Source organism: Eretmochelys imbricata, chromosome 10, assembly GCF_965152235.1.
Source record: "Eretmochelys imbricata isolate rEreImb1 chromosome 10, rEreImb1.hap1, whole genome shotgun sequence".
In the NCBI taxonomy this organism is placed as follows: domain Eukaryota; kingdom Metazoa; phylum Chordata; order Testudines; family Cheloniidae; genus Eretmochelys; species Eretmochelys imbricata.
Genome location: NC_135581.1, coordinates 52,639,691 through 52,657,347, shown reverse-complemented (window position 1 = coordinate 52,657,347; position 17,657 = coordinate 52,639,691). Strand labels below are relative to the sequence as shown.

The following is a 17,657-nucleotide window of genomic DNA, read 5'->3' as shown; positions in this document are numbered from 1 at the left end:
AGCATTGTGTCCATGATAAATGCATCAGTCATCAGAGAATTAGAATGTGAGAATTAATTTTAAGCAGACAGTAAAATGTACAGTCATCAATATCTGTTAGCCCAAGTACAGACTCTACCTCTCATGACAAAATTTTCTCTTGTAATCACTTGGATGATGTACCAGTCATCTATGGACATGAACACCATTGTGACCAGCATCCCCTAGATCAGGCTTTCAAAGTGATTCAGAAATGAGAGGGACTGATGGGGCTGTGTTTTGCAGCCAAGCATTAATTGAATAAGGAGAGCTGCTGAATGGGCACATTCAGGGCAGGTTCAGGAGTCTGGGTTTCCTTTAGCTTCTGGCAATGCTTTCTTTCTTGAAGGATCACTGATTTGTCATTGGCTAAAATTTACTATAGAGACAGTTAAAGGCCTTTAAGTAAAAAAATAAAGATAAAAGCAGGATATGGCACAATTACAGCCTCCACCCTTGACTAGCAAAGTAAATGAATGATCAGCTGAACTTCAGGTTTTGTAAGTAGCCCAACAAAGGATGGCAAGATTCCATACGTCCCACGCATCACTCAACCTAAAGTGAAAAGGTGAATGAATTCTGTCTCTCCACAAAAGATCCTCCTTACTCAAGGCATTGATCAACTAGACAGTATCGCTATGGGGCAAGAAAGTGTTTCACCTAATAAAAGAACCACAACATTTTGGCAACTTTGCTCTAGCTTACTCTGAAACACACTCTTCTATGAAAGGTTCCTCTATTTTCCAAGGCTGACTGGAGTATGGGCAGTTGCCATATGGGGTACCATACTTGCTTATGGGTCATGCCAAATGCCGATTCCAGATGATCCAGCAGCTCCAGCTCCTTATCTGTGTGCTTCATAGCACAGTGCCCCTTTCTGATAGAGAAAGGCAGATTATTCAGGAGTGGCTAAAAACTCCCCAGATAAATCCTAAAAGCTGGCGTTATTCCAGAGAGCTAAGGCACCCTAGTGTTTTCTGAGATTATCTCTTGATAATGAATACCTGGCATAGCCATGGATACACATTACATAACTAAATAGGTATTAAGATTGATTCTCTTGTCACTTATGTTAATGTAAAACTGCAGTAACTCCATAACAATCAGTGACTACAGTATGTAAAATCAGTGAGAGAGAAGAATCATGTCCAGGACAGGGAGTTTTACAGCAAGTATCCCAGCACTTCATGGTTCAGACCTTCTAGTGTTCATCGAGTTTGGGACTAAAGCAGACACTGATCATAGACGCATAGAAGATTAGGGTTGGAAGAGACCTCAGGAGATCATCTAGTCCAAACCCCTGCTCAAAGCAGGACCAACCCCAACTGATTGGGAACCTCGGATCAGAAGAGACTAAGCCCACTGGGTAACTTTCACTGAACTCCCCCCATCCATGGCAAATCCTATTTTGTGGGTTTCTGAAGGGCTCCAGCAGCACCTGAACTGTGCAGCATGTTCAGGGTTTCTGACAGCACTGACATTTCAATAGCCTTGTGTACCACAAGCTAATGTCAGACACCTTCCGCGCTGCATGGGGAATCCTCATTCAGATTCTGACGCCTGTCACTTGTTGGTTGAGGCAGAAGAATAGCCAATGATATCACAAGTACTTTTGGGAAGTATACCATGGCCTAATTCCAGGGGATATCAGTTTTTCATAAGGCATAGTATATTTTAGAGTGATTGCCTTGTTGACATTGGGGCGAGTTAGCTCTCTGGAATAATGCCTGCTTCTTAGGATTTATCTGGGGAGTTTTAAGCCACTCCTGAATAATCTGCCTTTCTCTATCAGGAGCACTGTGCTAAGAAGCACATAGATAAGGTGGTGGAGCTGTTGGACCATCTGGAATCGGCATTTGGCATGACCAATAAGAAAGTATGGTACCCCATATGGCAACTGCCCCAAACTCTGATCAGCCTTGGAAAATAGAGACACCATTCATAGAAGAGTGTGGTTCAGAGTGAACTGGAGCAAAGTTGCTAAAGTGTTCCACTGCAAATGTCCCTTGCACTGCAATCCCAACACTCCTTTTGGCAATTGCTGCCTGTGCCTATGCTGACCAGCAGTTACTTAGATAGAAAATATTAGAATGGTATTAAGTGGGTTTTTCTTTAAGTGGTTTTGAATTCAAGTTAGCAGCTGGATACTAAGTGGAAAGCCAACAAAAATATAACCAGCCATCTCTCCTTCCACAATTTGGAAACTACTGGGCTAAATTCTGGACCTCTGGGGTGGCTATTTGTGTCATTTCTGTTTATATGTAGTTTTTTTGCACTGGCAACAGCAATGAAATTCTGTGCTCTATTGCAATTTAGCCTTCCCTTTGATACTGGTTCCATCAGTACCAGTCATCTTGCCATTTCTCTCCTCTTACCTTCCCTAGGCACTTCGATAATCCAATTACCATTCTTTGCAGGAAGCCTCATCATTACTACATCCACTCCTTTTTACCATATTTCCTTTTATATTTGCTCTAGACATAGTCATACTGTCTTTTTAAAAAATGCAAGCAAATAAAAACAAACCTAAACCAGTTACACAGGAGGGGGTGTGCACTGGCTCTGAATGAGGCTCTTACATTGTATAGCTGCAGCAGTAGATGAACTGACCTGCATGTAAACTCACTGGAAGCCTGTCTGAGGGTGGGGCTTGCAGGTTATTGCTGTGGCATATAACACATCATCTCGAGAGCGGCAATTGAGGATGTGTGCTGCCCGAAAGAGAGCAGGTCTCCACTGGTGATGGTCTACTTTGCTGCCCACTTCTGTCAGCCTTTATAAAGCAGAACCAGTTGTGTAGCTGAACTGCAGCAGAATTACAGTTTGAACATCTACTGCAGTGTCCCGTCTCTGTGGCATTAGCAGGGACTGTCTCACTGCATTTAAAGAATTAGAGGTAGGTACTCCTTAAATTGTACCACATGCACCCATTCTAACAGCACATCAGAACTGTCATTCGACTAGTATGCTTTAAGATTCAAGTTACGTGTATTGGAAGTCAAGTAGGGTGTTTACTTCTTCTTATAAATTAAAAAGCCAAAAGCTTTTAAGTGATGGCATTTGTTAAACACCATTTAGCAGCAGCCAAGTGATTGCTGCCATTTTGGACACAGAAAAGTCCTTCAACCAAGTTAGTGGTTCAGGAAAACTGACCTAAACTAGGGGCGCCTATCATGTCTCACCACTACAGAGGAAGGCTCCCTCATTCTTTACATTTGTGATTTTGCTTCAATTCATTTAAAATTGCACTCAGGCTTTTTTTTTTTTTTTAAAGTCTCCTTCCCTAACTGTGAAGTCTGTAGCTGGTTCCTCCTGATGCAGTGTTTAATTCTGCCTCCCTCCGGACCATTAGTGGCTGCTGCCTTTTATGAAAAGCAGCAAGTGATCCTCATCTTACTTTTCCTGTGTTGCAGGTTCCAGTGAACAGCCTTTCTCCTAGGACAAATCTCTCCTCCTGTACAATAGCTGTGTGTATCACAAACTGTTCCTGATGTGGTGCCTGGAGAAACTCAGCAAGGCTTCAGAGCCAATCATGTTGGGAAAAGAAGGAGTTTGCTACTGGAATAGAGCTCAGAGGGCAATGGCTGCTTCTCCCAACATCTTAACCCCAGACAGGATTCCAGAATTCTGCATCCCATCCAGATTGATTAGTTCCCACTCTGCAAGGGATCCCAGCTCCCGCATCCAGTCCTATGCAGAGACCAACCTGTGCCCTCGTGAAACTGTTCATAACCCCAGTACACAGCTGCCACATATCCTCTCAACTGAAATTGCTAATAACTTCATTTCAGTGGAAGAAAGCACCAACTCAGACCCACAGTCACAGGCAGCACTTTCCCTCATCCATTTCCCCAAGGTGCAGACATCCTATGGATTTTGCACTTTGCTGGAGAGTCCCCATACCAGAAGAAAGGAGAGTATTTTCCACAATGACCCATGCAGTTGTTCTATGTCCTGTCTACTGTTGCTGCCAAGTTCCAGAATCTACCTCAAAGGAGTAGATTCCAGCATCATCAGCTCTACCACCACCAGACTCTCTTCTAGGCATCCACACATGCCAAGACAAGACACTTGTGATTGTGATACTGCTTCTTCCACCGACTCTTCCCCTTTCACCTCCTCACTTCTCAAAAGATTCCTTCCCAGATCCTGCTTTTTATTTACAATCCAGAGCCCAGAGAGACTGCTCTGCAGGACTTTAAAGGCAGAAAGCAAATCCAGCATGTTAAGGGGAAACTCCTTATCCACAGATGAAGACAGCTCCACAGACAGCAGCCCCAATCCCAATAGGCGGTCTTTGGCAAGTTTATGTGAGTGCTCAAGCACACAAAGCTCTTCTGGGTCACAGTCAACCATCTTTCCCCAGGATTTTACTAATGGCAGAGAGAGACTTAGAAGTGTGCGTACAGTATTTCTTGATAGAAGAGGAATCTTGAGACTGTTCTCTGACTACTGTCCTGAAAGCAGAAGGCTGAGACTCCGTCTGATAAGTGCTGAAGGCTTATATGATGTATTTGTGGAACCTAAAAGGATTAACTGTTGCATCACCTTCTCTCTTGTGCCAGGGAAAGTTCAGAAACAAAGAAGCACTGTTATAAAGAGAAGCAGAAATCCCATCTTTAATGAGGACTTCTTCTTTGATGGTATTTCTAAGGATGATCTTCACAGACGATCAATCAAGATAAAAGCTGTGAATAAAGCATCTACTATGAAGAGAGATTATATTTTAGGTAAAATTGAACTTTGCTTATTGAGTATGGTGCCTATCTGAGGGGCACAGGAAAGCAATTAAGGCTAGTCTATTTTGAGCTAGGTAAATTTACTTTTGAATAAGATGTGTATTTTATGTGGCTATGTTACTTTCCCTTCTTATGTAATCTCTTTCTATTTTACAATTAATTGATGTTATTGTTAAATCATAATTGGCAAAGTTTTATTTTCAAGTACATCATGTGTAAGTGGCTGATATTAAGCAAGGTTTTGCCCCCCCCACATATCAGTATTTAAATTCTACTATAGAGGGGACTTAAAATATCTCATTACCTTAATTTAAAGCAATTGCACGATCCTTTGAAATCCCCACAGCTGTGCATTAAGTTTACAGGCACTAATAGAAAACTGGAGGTTTTGTTATCATGTCAGACCATTGGCTTGTTACCCATGCTGCTGATATGGAAGTTAGTTGCATGTATTTGCCAACACGGATTTTCAACAGAGGAAAGAAACTTCCTATTTAAAAAGCAGTACATTCGTTCACAATTAGGTAAGAGGTACTAAGTGTTGGACATGACTTCAGATATAGTTTGGGAGTTTGCAGCAATAGACATTTACATGTGTGATTTTAGAGAAAATTTATCATATACACGTCAATGACAACTTAATCTATTTTCATTTGCCCAAGAGATTTCATATGTTTGAAAGATGCTAACTTGTCTCAGGAAAATTCTTTAAGTGCCAGGTTATAGAATGAGCATGTTGTTAATCTATAACATTACTTACAACAATGCTTCACTGCTGCCACTTGAGTATATATACACATCAATTAATACTTGCAGTTACCACAATAGGGTCCTAGCTATTAATACTTTAAATGCATCAAGGAGAAATTTCATGTGATGTACTCATTTGATGTAAAAGGGATGGCACTTTATTTAACTTAAGGGGAATATTTTACAGGTTTATTTTTTTGCTACCATTTAACCAAGAAAAACTATTTTAATACAGTATATTCAGTGTGGTTGCATGTGCGCCTCATTTTCATGAAGAAATATTTAATTTTTCTTTACCTAGATTCATTTGTAACTGACGGTGAATTTTGACAGTGTAAGGACTGCATCACTGGCCAACATTATAAGCAAAATGTTTACAGAAGGTCTTTGGTACGTTGATAATTGTAAATTAAGGGAGAGAACATTTGTGGCACAACTTAATTGCTGTTAACTAGGAAATTGCACCATTGGTAAACTGGTATATTGACAGTTTTTTAATAACTCCAAAAATCCCAATTTCTTACTTTAAAGTTCATGCTCACATGATCAAGTGTTTAATGCCACACTGGTTGCATTTCGGATTTATTTGAATATGATACTACCAAGCCTTCAGGGCTTCCAGAAAAGGTAATTTCTTCTACCCTAATCGTTTGAGTATGGGCTATAGAGCTCTAGAATCATAGTTTTTGTCTATTAGAATGGGAATGTGGTCCATTAACTTCATTAGCATGCTTCCAGCAGCATTCTAAGCCTCTTGTTGGAGAAGGCACATAAAACCCTAATACCTGGAGACTTGTTCTCTGATGCATCTAGGGGAAAATGGCTTTCAGTGGCAACCTGGTGGTAGTGAGCTCCTGCCCTGAAGAATGATTCGATTACCCCATCTGATGTTTAAGCTTTGTAAATGCCTCCATCCTGGTTCACATGAGCCTGAGCCTAACCACCCTGTATGGCGGTGCACAAAAGTGTGTTAGCATCGGTGATCTTGACAGCCACAGCAGAAACCACAAAGGCTCTTGCCATTGCATGTATGAGAACCACCTCAGTAATTAACACCTGCTGGGTTCTCTCAAGATTGACTCTAACCATACAGGGGTGAAAAAAGAAAGCAACCACCTTTACACAGAGTCTGGCCAAGATACAAGATAGGTAAAAATGAGGGTAATTTACTTCGGAGATGTTGCCCTTGCTGTTAGATAGATAGTGAATAGGTTAGGGCTATAACACAATTAGCCATTCCAATAATTAAATAATTACAGTGAATCCTACTGGTCCATACCAGATTTAATCCAAGTATCTCTTCATTTTCCCATCAGAACCACACCCTTTGGTTACTAGTCCTTCCCCACACAAGGATCCTGAAGACTATAAGCGTTGTCTGTGGTGCATGTCTCCGATTTGACCTTCAGACTCTCTCCACAATTTGGCGTCTCTCCTTTTGAACTAGCAACTGTTGTGGTGCCTAGGCTGAGCTTTCCATCAGCATCTTCCATACTTATCCCACATTGTTTTTCACTTAACAGGCTGCTTATATACCTTTAACTGAGTACTTGCCTTTCCTTTCCTTTTGCAGGGTTGGTATGCACACCCTCCTTCTCTCTCCTCTGGCCAAACAGTTGCCTCTCTCACTCTGCCTGTTTTTGCTCACCCAAAATAGCTCTGCACTAATTCATTCTCAAAGCAATCTAACTGGCCAGGAAGAACAGAGGAAGTTGTCTATCATGTCATCCTCTGATCAGTTCCAAAACTGAAGCAACTCAGCCCCCTGCTGGAAACATTATAATGGTCCTTTCAGTGGTGTACAGGAGTATGCAGTACAAGTGATTTTTCTTAGGAGTTGTTATGAGTTAGCTTTTTGTCTTCCTGTTTCCTTTTCTAGCTGCAAATAACTAAGAGATTTCCATCCTATAATGAAAAGGAAAAATGCTGCTCTTGTGTGTAATTGATAGTTTTATTCTCATTTTCTTCTGTTCTCCACCCTGATAGACTTCCACGGGGAGAGAGAAACATCAAATCCATGCTCTATCAAGGAGATCTGAGAGCAGACTTAGTTTTGTTCCGGAATTTCTTCATTCCTTCTCATTCAGCCTTGGAGGTACACAAACTTACAATAAAAAGCAGTGGGTCTCACCATTATCATACCTTCCTACTCACAGCTTTCACCACCACACATTTCAAATATTCCAACTAGGCAGAACATTAATATCTTATCTTCAAACCCCAGAAACATATGTGGGTAAACAATGTGTGTTGCTGAATTATGAAGATAACATAGTTATGTTCTGCCGAGCTGGAATGCTCAAAGTATGTGGTAGTAAGAGATATGAGTGGGCAAAGTTAGACACTGTGCCAATGAGGTAGGAGAAAGTGGCTAGCCCAGTGCATGAGACAAAGGAGTACTTTCCTTCAGCCCAGATTCGCCATCTTTGTTCATCAGTCCTTTTGGCTATATTATGACACAAACTGGTTACTGAACACAGCTTAAGGGGATGTATTATGTTGCCTTGCCTCTTTGACATAGCAACTACATGCCACAAAATATTAGTTATCAGAAAGCAAGCTGCTAACACTTTTGAAATAAGCCACTGCACCCACAAAGAACAGAAGCCTGAAAGTCAATCCCTAAATGCATATTATATATGTGAAAACATGTAGATGAACAGGATGAGGAAGAAAGCTGCACAAAAGTAAAGGCAGATATTTATCTTCATTTCACTAATTCCAGGTCCTCAGCAATATCACATATTTTGACTCAAATGTTATTTCATCTTCCACTCTCAATTTGTCCTGTTTTGCTTTTGTCTTTATTTTATGAATCATTTGATTCCAATCAAGGAAAGTTCATATTTCCGTTATATGGCATCCTACAGTTTCAAGAGGAGAGAAAAAGATATATGTTAAGTCAAAGGCCCTGGTGGCAAAAGGAGTAAATAGTGTTGAGAGTTTGTTTGGACCCTGCCACATCCCGAAAAACCACATACAAAAAATTATTCAGTGGTGATCTGTGCGTTTAATAATTTTAATATATAGCCCACCTGAGAACAACAGCAAGCATCAGTGTACCCCACAACTTGATCTGAGTTTACAAACCAAAAGAAGCTTTGATATCTTCTGTAACCAAAGCCATTCAATGTCTTGAATGTATCTATTGAGAAAGATGTACAGTGAAAGAAACAAGACACCTGTAAATTCCTTCACTGTCGCCTGCTGTTTATTACAGGAATTTAATAGGCTTTTTGTGCAAAAAAATCCCCAAGCAAAGCTAAGTTATGTATTTAAAGATCTCACCATCTTTCTTTTTATCACCCTTTAAATCAACACCTGGAGTAAGCCTGCAGCTGCACTGGGTAATATAAGTTTACCATCCCAGGTCTTACATGGAAAATCCCTCACCCACTTGTCAAACAAAAGTCCCAGTAGTTTGAAGGTGTAACCCATAATAGCCCAGGACATTCCTTCCTGAGCTCGATTAAAAGGTTCTCACAGTAACAGCTACTGCTTTTATTTATTTTTCCAACTCACAATCAGCCAAGATTGTTTCCATTCATGCAATAATAGGTCTCCAAGTTGCCCTTCAAAGTTTATCCTATTTCAAAGTTTATCATATTTCAGTTTCCACAAGGGACAAATAATGTTATCACTGAACCTGCTGTAGCTCTGACGCTGATCCTGGGTATAGGTCTTACCAGGATTCTCGAGGGCGGGGAGGGTAATTTGTTGTGTGAACGTAAACAACAGTTATCCCACAAGTAAGGTATTAGAACATTAGAGCTAGGCATCATCTAACACTACCTTTGGTTTCACTGAATACTTCAGTGCTGACCTGAAACATCTGCATTCTAATTATTTACTTTTATATCTACTGAGAACAATTTCTAGGATTGAGCACTTCAAGTGAAAAACCCGTGTATCACAACTTTCACTCTGCAGGCCCGATCCTTCCCTCATCTCTCTATTACTAAGCCTTCTTCTGCTTGCCTTTGGAATTCAGTTACCTATAGAACACCACTCCAGGTTTCATCCAGAGATTATTAGAACCCCCTAAAAGCAAGCGTTTGTCAGAAATATTGACACAGCTTTAGCGTAATCTAGTCAAGGCTTTATGGAGTTTGGAAATGTTAATAGTTATAGTTAGCTCAAATTGTTTCATTTTACTTGGACAATAATTTTGACACTCAGATTGTACCCAACCCCACCAAAAAAAATCCAATGAGTTTAACTTCAGTTCAACAGTACAATTTTGCTGATTTATAAAGTGTCCAATGAATTTAATAGGTCTTGGGCTAACCAACTCTACAATCTTTTTTTCTGAGATGGAAAGGCATCCTTCACTGAAACACCACAAATGAAGCACAGGGTTCAACTACTGGGGCAAGGCTTTTAATTTTGCCCTGAGATGCAAAAATCAATTCTCATCTTACCCCATATGTCATTGAGGTGAACTTTTTTCTCTCAGATCTACATGGCAGTTGGGGACCCTGTATTCTTCCAAGCTTATCACCTCTTTTATGCCAGAGATGAAATAGTCATCTTGTCTTCTGGACTCTTGGAACTACATTTTCAAATGTGTTAAATGACCTTCAAAGGGGTCTGGTTTTCAGAGAGTGCTAAGCACTGACACTCTGAAAGTCTGACCCCTTTTACAGGTCTCATGTTGTACAGCTGGAAAGAGAGGCATCCAGAATCACCAGTCACCTTTGGCTATTTTAGCCTTGCAGGTGGTGAGGCAGAGCCATGAAACCCGGGACTGCTTAAAAAATTTGGATCCCAGCCCTGAAGAAGAGCTCAGTGTGGCTCAAAAGCTAATCTATCTCACCAACAGAAGTTGGTCAAATAAAAGATATTACCTCACCCGCCTTGTCTCTCTAATGTCCTGGGACTGACACAGCTATACTACACTGCTTACTAAAAACTGGGGGACAGGTTTCTTGTAATAAACTCTTTGGCAGAAACTTAATCATTATAAGAATGCCAACTTTTGGAGCAGGTTACTGAAGCGGAGGACAGGAACACTAGATAAATAGAAATAATTTAACTTTTGTCCCTACCTACAGAGCTCCCCTGGGAAGTTGCCAGAAACCACATGCAATGCACTGACAATACAACTTCCAGGGCTTCGCTGTATTATTTCCCCTCTACAACTTCTGGAGTTTCACATTTCTCTGCAGATATGTTGTTAACACAACTTGTCACCTTTTTATATAGAAGCTGTTTTGACAACAAGACCTTACCCTGGTCTGATGTTGCAATGTGACCAAACCATGGGCTTGTTCAATGTGACTGGAATAGGAATGCTGCTTCTTTGACCAGAAATCTTTATTGTGAACATTCCACATGGAAAGGAACAGCCATACATTATGGACTGAACCGTTACCTTACATGAAGAAGTTGACGTTCACACTTTTGCTCTGCACATTTATTGAAAATATTTATCTTGTTCTCACTGCATTTTATAGTCACAGAGCTTGAATCTAGCTACAGATACATCTGAGTTCTCTGCTGGGAGATCCCCATTTAAGGTATGGTATCACCTTCCCTGTTGCCTTTAGGACAAGAGCGTAAGGAGTCCTTGATTCTTTTTAGCTGGTAGATCCTCACCTACAATTACTTGCAGGCATTAAGTTACTATAACAATAGTGGATCAAATACTATCCTACCACTCTCTCCACATATTGGTTCTCATTAACTATTGTGGCCTTCAGAGCAATTTCCCTCTCTCTTCTTGAGGATGCCTGCTGGTGGCAGGAGAAGGAGAACTACAGCTGTAAAGCTTATAGATTCCACCTTCCAGATTATAGCTTGCCCAGGTAGCTCTAGTAGTAATGGCAGCTGCCTGATCTAGACTCAGTGATTTGCAAAGGGTGTTTGTGTACTGACCTATACTCATTGAGCCTGTTCTGCAACTCAGTGCAGTTTGGGTCAATAAAAGACTGGTTTATGTATTTAGGTTTCTGCCATAGGCCTGCCTTTCTCTCAAAACCATCAATCTACTGTATACTCAAACTGTGTAGCCTGGAAAGGCAGAAAAGTTTGTGGGTAGGGTCTCCATGTATAGCCCAGTCTCTTACATTAAGTAAGGAAACACTATTTATGATACTGCATGAAAGTAATGACAGAGAAAAACCAAGGATCTGTTAAAAAAATGGTTGCTCAGTAGAAGGTTGAATTAGGCAGTTGAGAAACTAGGAATGAAGAGCCTCTGGTTTCAGTACAGTCAGTTCTTTATTTCTGACAGCACTGAAGCATATGTACCAAAAGCAAACACTGCTGCTGTTGCTATGACAAGAAAGTACTCTCTTGAATATTAAACAAAAACCACACATGAATAAAGGGCTCACATGGTCCATTGCAGGAGTCCATACAAGTATCTTTAATAACCTAGGCCATTTAAAATATAGGGTTTTGGATAGCTTTCTTCAGGTACACTAATAATCCAAGGCCCTGATTCTGTGCTGTCTTCCACCAGTTCATACCCCTGCACCTGAGCAATATCCCTATGCTATGATGAGGCTTTTCATGTAAGTGGGACTGTGCAGTAGTGCAAGGGTTCATCCAGTGGATTCCAATATAGCATCAAGTCCCAAGTGTTCTTTAATATATCTGCAAAAAGAAAAGGAGTACTTGTGGCACCTTAGAGACGAACAAATTTATTTGAGCATAAGCTTTCGTGAGCTACAGCTCACTTCAATCTCCCACTGTATTTTCCACTGAATGCACCCAATGAAGTGAGCTGTAGCTCACGAAAGCTTATGCTCAAATAAATTTGTTCGTCTCTAAGGTACCACAAGTACTCCTTTTCTTTTTGTGAATACAGACTAACACGGCTGCTACTCTGAAACCTTTAATATATTTATTACCTAAAGTATTAGAGTGTGGTGCACGGACGTTGCTGTTTTTAATTGTATCCCCTGCTTTACATAAAGCTTAACAGACAAGTTTTGTAGTTGAAATCCCCTCCTCTATCTACATTTTAATGATGCTACAGGACACTTACCATATGAGAAAGTTATCACCTCACTACTACTTTCATTACCCCTAAATAATTTGTTACCTAAACAGGTGGGCCTGGATGACTCAGCATATTGGTAGTGAGACAGACGAAGGTAGGTTACTGGTTTAAATCAAACCCAGGTTAGTAATGACTAAGTTGGTTAATGCTTGTGTACATACTATTGTTGTTATGCTTAGCACAAATGTCAAGGTCTATTTATGTCATATAGAACTGAATAGCTCTTACCTTAGAGGAGGCTCAAGGCAGTGTAGGAAATGCATAGTGCTGTTGCCCATGGTGCCCTTGCCTGTGGTGAAATAGCATAAGTCTTCAAGGCTGTCATTCCTACATCTACAACCAGTAATAAATGTAAGAATATGTCAAGGCTGGATATTCTAGTGTTTTGGAGCTGCACCTGTTTATCTCCTTGTGTCCTATTTTCCAAAAAGATTGGCAAATACTCTTATCTAGTATTCTACCCTTCAGATTTAAAATTTGTCCCAGTCAGGATTTTGGTTATGACAGTATGGTAGGATTCTTCTGAGCTGGCTGTACGGGGGTAGCACTAAGTCCTTATTTGTGTTTTTAATGTGTCCTGTAACTCTAATCCTCCTCTCTTTTAAACTACGCAGACTGATGATCTGGGCTGGATTTAAATGAAAGAACAGACAGCACATCAAGCAACGACAACACCACATTACCCCTTGAAGTGAGAAGAGGTTTAAAAAGGTGTTTAGGATTAATGGTACTAAAACCAACCCATTTCCTGATAGCCATTTATTCCTTTGGTCTTGGTCTATGGCTGTTCGGAGAGCTCAGCTATTCTGGCATACTTCTTCTGAAACTGGTAAGAAGCAGCAGGTTGGCCTTGCTTCCACTAAATTTGCTAGCTCCAATGCATTCCTCAGTATCTTGTCTCTTGGGGCGGGGCGGGGAAACTAAAATACTAGAGAGAGACACCCACCCACCCTTTAGACTAAAAAAGCATCAGGTGAAATTGAGTCACTATCTCTGCAAATGAGTCAATGCAACCGCAGCCACTTCCATGATCAGAGAATTTGGACCAAGAACTGCATCTGAGCACCAATTTCTGTTCAATTTACACATAGCTACATCACTGGCAATGTAGGTTCTTCATTGTGTATTCTGATAGAACAAATTACAACTGATTTCCCATGAAGTTTTACATTAAAAGGACAGAGTCTGTAAGAGTATATATACTTCTTGTGTATTGCCCTCAGTCAATTGCTTTTACCCACAGAGTCAAAATTATGCTGGAAGGAAAATATTGAACAGATGGACATGTTTACTAGTAATCTGAATTGTGTGCAGAAGCACCACTTGCCAGATTTCTAGGAACTGGCATAGCCAGAGAAGGATAAAAGCTTATTACAATGAATAACTGCATTAGTCAGCTCAGTTGTAACCAACTTGGTCAGATGATCAGTGGAAAAACAGTCTTTCCTTTTTTTAAATAAATTTCACTTTTTGCTATTATTGGTAGTAAAATGCAAGAATTGAGTTTAAGATAGAATAGAATATGTAGTATAAAATATACTTTGTAAACTGAGGGTCCCCCCCCCCTTTTTTTTTATTACAGTGTTACAACTAGCTACATATCAAAGAATTAGCTTTACCTATCATTAATTTGTCCTCAGATTGGTGCCTTTGAGCATGGCAAGTTGGGTTTGTTACACAAGAACAACATTTAAGATGTGGCTTCTGACCGTAGCTAGCCATACTATATTAGGCTATAATCTAAGAAAAGTAGGACTCAGACTGGCCACTGTTTGGATGGGAGCCCTTAGAAGTAAACCAAAGCACAACAGGAAAATGTACTAGTGATTTAGCAAGTAGCTTTCTTCCTACCCAGGTGAGTAATATATCAATTTAAGAGCATGCTGGGTTCTAATTAAGTGGTACTAGGATGACCAGTTGTCCCAATTTTACAGGGACAGTCCCAATTTTTGGGTCTTTTTCTTATATAGGCTCCTATTACCCCTCACCCCCATCCCAATTTTTCACATTTGCTGTCTGATCACCTTAAGTGGCACTGCTTCCAGATCGCTTCTAAATGGTGGTCTATCTAAAAGTAAGCATGCACACACATCCCCACAAATCAATTGCTTAATGACCACAATACATGTAGTGTCCTGCTGATATTTCATCTTGAATAGTTGTATTCTATAGTTTTAGTTTAACAGCTCTTTAATGAACTGTTACCATATTGAATGGCTGCCTGTAATGGGGGCCCTTAACCCTGGAACACGCCCATGGCAGCCTGGTGCAGCACTGCAATTATGTCTGCCTCAGTTTCTCCTACTGGCCTTTCCATAAGTCCAATGAGGACTATGTATATTGAACAGTGTCCCTTCAAGGATCTAGTTATTTAACCCAAAGGCAGAACATTATACAAATAGGCTTCCACTCCAGCATCCTAGCTAGGCAGGGAAGGGGCTGCATTAACTTTAGTCTGTCAACCCCACTTCTGTCCAGGCCCCTTAACACAGAACCCCTTTCAGGAGAAGGGCCTCTTGTCCTCATCTGGGAATAGGTCTCTCTGCTTGAGTCAAGGTCCACGGAGAGTTCACACCATGACAATTCTTCTTAGGAAAGCATATCATTTCTTTGGTCTAGGGTTGCTGCTGTCTGGTGAAGTCTTTCCATTGGGACCAGGTTTCTCTGAAACTTGGCATTCATAGCTCTGTCCTTTGGGAGCCTCTCACCTCTGTTCTCTGGGGAGACCCCCTGGGAGTAGCTTCCTAGTCAGTTCCCCTGAGACATTCTTTCCCCACCTACTTTCTCCCTGGGTTTTCTCCTCCCTGAGCTTATATAACCCTTTAAAAGGCCCAGGTATTCCTTCGCTAATTAACTACTCCCCAGATACTTAGGCAATCAATTATCCCAAGATGGATATCTGCTGGCTTATTCTCTTTAGCAGAGCTCGTTACAAGTATGCTGAGAGTCTTAAGGGGCCAGCTACTCTTTGGCACTGCCGTCTTCACTATATTTCAATGGCTGGCAAAATAACTATTTGTATGCCGTAGAACTTCAGGGTTATGAACTGATCCATCAACCACACATGTCATTTGGACCCGGAAATACACAATCAGGCAGCAGCAGAGATAAAAAAATAAAATAAAAAAAGTAAATACAGTACAGTACCGTGTTAAAGGTAAACTACTAAAAAAAAGTAAGGGAAAGTTTAAAAAAAGATTCGACAAGAAAACTTTTCTGTGCTTGTTTCATTTAAATTAAGACGGTTAAAAGCAGCCTTTTTCTTCTACCGAGTAAAGTTTCAGAGCTGTATTAAGCCAATCTTCAGTTGTAAACTTTTGAAAGAACCACCATAATGTTTTGTTCAGAGTTACAGAACTTTCAGTTACAAACAACCTCCACTCTGAGGTTTTAATAAAAAGAAGGCTAGATTTGTTAGTATTAAATACTATTCATATTTCTTTTGAATCTTGCATTTATATTTGCACATTTTTAGAGGGGTAAGCAAGGCAGGGAGATGTTGAGGGATGAAGAGTGACGTGGTAGCAAAGTGTTCCTTTCCAGCGTGGCTTTATTTAAGAGACAGAATATTTGGCACATTTATGCAGCGTTAGCAGGACTTTATTTTAACTCGTTCAATCTCAACTCTTACGAACGCTTTTTATTCAGTAATATATTTGCCTTTCTGCATTGTTTCCAACAGCACTTCACACCTGGTAATTTGATTTGTAGTTTATCCAGCCATCAATCTCACTGGAGATACCACATCAACTGATGAACTTTTTGATCAGATTGGCTAAAAGAAATCCTGCTCTGCTGCCAGGAAAGAATAAAAACATCTTCTCTCATCAGGAAGCAGATCAATGGCTTCTTTGAAAGCAAAGGAATAACTCCTGAATTGCTCAAGTGCGGAGAAATGTGATGTAATTTATGAAATAAAGGTAATTTGAGAGTTTGCCTCTTCTCTGGAGACTGATCAGGAACTGCGTTTCATTGGGAGTCTGCATTAGATGTGTAATTAGCTATCAGTGAAGAAGAGTGACCACTAACTAGACAGGTTTCAGAGTAACAGCCGTGTTAGTCTGTATTCGCAAAAAGAAAAGGAGTACTTGTGGCACCTTAGAGACTAACCAATTTATTTGAGCATGAGCTTTCGTGAGCTACAGCTCACTTCATCGGATGCATACTGTGGAAACTGCAGAAGACATTATATACACAGAGACCATGAAACAATACCTCCTCCCACCCCACTCTCCTGCTGGTAATAGCTTGTCTAAAGTGATCATCAAGTTGGGCCATTTCCAGCACAAATCCAGGTTTTCTCACCCCCCCACCCGCCTCCAAAAACCACACACACAAACTCACTCTCCTGCTGGTAATAGCTTATCCAAAGTGACCACTCTCCTCACAATGTGTATGAAAATCAAGGTGGGCCATTACCAGCACAAATCCAGGTTTTCTCACACACCCCCCCCCCACACACACAAACTCACTCTCCTGCTGGCAATAGCTCATCCAAACTGACCACTCTCCTTACAATGTGCATGATAATCAAGGTGGGCCATTTCCAGCATAAATCCAAGTTTAACCAGAACGTCTGGGGGGGTAGGAAAAAACAAGGGGAAATAGGCTACCTTGCATAATGACTTAGCCACTCCCAGTCTCTATTTAAGCCTAAATTAATAGTATCCAATTTGCAAATGAATTCCAATTCAGCAGTTTCTCGCTGGAGTCTGGATTTGAAGTTTTTTTGTTGTAAGATAGCGACCTTCATGTCTGTGATTGCGTGACCAGCTTGTAAGCTACCCATGTGGCCTGAGGACCAGGGGAACCCAAGCTATCAGCTTCCCTCTCTCTCTATGGATTGAGAAGCTAAGACTTTTAATTGGCCCAGAAAGTGGGTTGAGCTGGAGTAAAACCAGGAACAGAGCCAGATCACATGAGAGGCCTATTGATTCAATACGTTCAAGTAGTTTATACTATCAAGGCTTCTATGGACCCATTATGCAACTTAAAGCTGCTTCCCCCTCTGGTGGAGGATAGCTGCACTACCAGCCTCACGCAGGGGGCAATCGTTCTCCTTACCTACCACATGATCAACAGCAAATATTTTAGCTGAGTACGAGTTTGACTGCCACCTTCCTGATACTTGACTCTAGTCC

At 40.8% G+C, this 17,657-nt stretch overlaps 1 protein-coding gene across 6 annotated transcripts in view; it reads left to right on the top strand.

Annotated features, from left to right (window-relative positions):
- LOC144270761 (C2 calcium-dependent domain-containing protein 4C-like) overlaps positions 1-16,465 on the top strand; it is a 30,832-nt gene extending 14,367 nt beyond the window's left edge. The window contains exons 3-6 of one of the 6 annotated variants that reach the window (XM_077827443.1): positions 3,432-4,748; positions 12,567-12,610; positions 13,131-13,345; positions 16,199-16,465. In XM_077827443.1, the coding sequence (XP_077683569.1) occupies positions 3,509-4,748; positions 12,567-12,580 (1,254 nt within the window). In that variant the 5' untranslated portion in view covers positions 3,432-3,508 and the 3' untranslated portion in view covers positions 12,581-12,610; positions 13,131-13,345; positions 16,199-16,465. Of the gene's footprint in view, positions 1-3,431; positions 5,760-5,808; positions 5,898-7,493; positions 7,603-12,566; positions 12,611-13,130; positions 13,346-16,198 lie in introns of those variants that run through there. The other 5 variants (XM_077827439.1, XM_077827444.1, XM_077827441.1 and 2 more) reach the window with 5 other exon arrangements.
- The last annotated feature ends 1,192 nt before the right edge of the window (positions 16,466-17,657 follow it).